Source organism: Mercurialis annua, linkage group LG7, assembly GCF_937616625.2.
Source record: "Mercurialis annua linkage group LG7, ddMerAnnu1.2, whole genome shotgun sequence".
Classification (NCBI taxonomy): Eukaryota; Viridiplantae; Streptophyta; class Magnoliopsida; order Malpighiales; family Euphorbiaceae; genus Mercurialis; species Mercurialis annua.
Genome location: NC_065576.1, coordinates 44736831 through 44739169, shown reverse-complemented (window position 1 = coordinate 44739169; position 2339 = coordinate 44736831). Strand labels below are relative to the sequence as shown.

General features: G+C 28.8%; 1 protein-coding gene across 1 annotated transcript; it reads right to left on the bottom strand.

The window, feature by feature from the left end:
• Nucleotides 1–708: 708 nt before the first annotated feature.
• LOC126657244 (uncharacterized) lies at nt 709–1242 on the bottom strand. The gene has a single exon (XM_050351907.1). The coding sequence runs from the start codon at nt 1240–1242 to the stop codon at nt 709–711; it is 534 nt and encodes a 177-aa protein (XP_050207864.1).
• Nucleotides 1243–2339: the final 1097 nt, after the last annotated feature.

The window sequence follows — 2339 nt, the reverse complement described above, 5'->3', positions numbered from 1 at the left end:
ATATATGGATTTAATGTTAATCTATAAAAAATAGGGTTAATTCCACAAAATAATCACGAACTTTATACAAAATTTTATTTTAATCACGACTTTTAAAAGTTGCTATATAAAACCATGACCTTTTATTTTTTCAAATCTATCACCGATTATTTTCCTGTGTATTTTTACTTTTTTTCTTTTTTATAAATCAACCGGATTTCGGTTGCCACGTCAGCAAAAATACACTAAAAATTAATTTGATGATAAATTTGAAAAAAAATAAAATTTCATGGTTTTATATGACAACTTTTAAAAGTCATGATTAAAATGAAATTTTTTATAAAGATTATAATATTTTATGAAATTAATCCTAAAAAATATGAACATTTAATACTAAAAAGTGAACAGAGTATGAAGACCTAAATATGTATTTTGCGCAACTTTTAATACTAATAATTAATGTTTCTTTTCAGCAGTAATTTCTGCCACATTAATAAATAATAAGAATATGGTCCACTTACTATATTGTAGGGAATTCAATTATGCATTCATCAGTTTGCTTATTCCTTTCAATTTCAACAAAACTGCTTCTTAATTTTCTAATGCTGGTAGGCTAAGCTTTCATTTTTTATTTCTCTCAATGCAACAAAAAACTATTATTTCTGTTAAAAAACTGAGATAATCATTTATACACAAGATAATCAAAATTAAAAAAAAAATACCAATAATTTAGGAAATACTAAGTTGTTTTCTCATTTCCCTGATAAAATCATCACATTTCTTGTTCAATTCCTCTGCACTAAGCAGCTCAATCTCTTCTTGTTCTTCAGTTTCTTGATCTTCAACTTTCTCAGCAACCAAACACTTCTCTTCCGTTTCTTGATTTTCTTGAACTTGCATGGCCACTTTTTCCTCTGCAAAAACTGTCCTATTTTTGATCTCTGATGATGAAGATGGTGACAATTCAATTGATTTCTGTAAAAATTCTCCATTCTTTTTAACGGGTTTAATCTCTAAATCAGAACTGCCCATTAAACCAGAATTCTTGACAATCAAAACAAGAATCCCATTACAAAGAAGAAACATGTAGTTTTTCCCCAGTTTGCAGCTAAAGATTTGCATGAAGTTGAACAAGATTGGCAATAATGAAGAACAAACTAACAATAAAGAAAATAAAATGATTAAACTAAATAATTTAGTGGGTAACTGAAGAAATTGAAAATTGTTGAATTTGATCAGTTTTTGAGTCTTGACTGGTTCCATTTCTTGTTTTCAAGAAAAAAAATTTGTTTAAGCTTTTTTGGGTAGATGAGGACAATAGAGAGAAAGGGTAATGTGAGACTGGTTTACAATGTGGGTACTTAATATAAAGTGTTGAAACTATGTGGTTTAATTATGTTTTGACAGAATTGCCCTTGGTTATTTGATCATGGAATTGAAAAATGATGGGTAGTTTAGGTACTTAACAAGTCAGTCAATAGATTTATAATTTTAAATTTGGTTGTCTATTTTTCTTTGTTGTTGTTAGTGATTATTTTATTAGTAATTAGAGGAGATGACAATTTCATAGCATTTCACTAGAAGTTGGAGTGAATCATCAAATAAATTACACTGAAAGAACAAATTTTAGATTGATGTTGAGAGGATTTTTGGTGACTAAATTTAAATTTAAATATTGTAGTGATTAAAAAAAATTATGTTGAAATAAAATTAAAATTTTAAAGAAAACATTGAAATGTTTTAAAAATTTAGTGATTTTTAAAATTAGTAACCCGAAACATCACATTATTTACCTTAATAGATGGAGATGAGTCGGTCCTTACTTTTTTATTAGAAACTTTGCTAATCATATAGGAGTATTTGTTTCAAATAGATTTTATAACTTCGGTTAGAGATTCACGTTCCTATGCCAATGTGGTTAATAAACGTTCAATTGAATATGTCCCATCAGAGCCTTTGGCTAGACCTTGTTCATCAATTGTTACGGTGAAAATCTTATCAGACCTGCTCAACATTGCTTCATATCTTCTGAATCATGGGATTATTTATGATTCCTTTTCATTACTTGGAGGAAAGTTTGTTCTATTGAACTTTTTCAATCATGGGGACAATGAAAATTTTAGGAATATTTTTCCTTCACTTACAGACTTCTTCATGACTATAGCTTCTTGGGATGGTTTGTTTTCGTCAGGGGAGAGATTTGCTTGGATTAATATATTTGGTGTGCCTTTGATCGCTTGGGAAGATCAATTCTTTACTTTTATTGGTGATAAAGTTGGGAGTGTTGTATCCCTTCATCCTATGATATCCAGCAAGGAACGTATGGATTCAGGGTCTGTTCTTATTTCGACGAGTTCGAA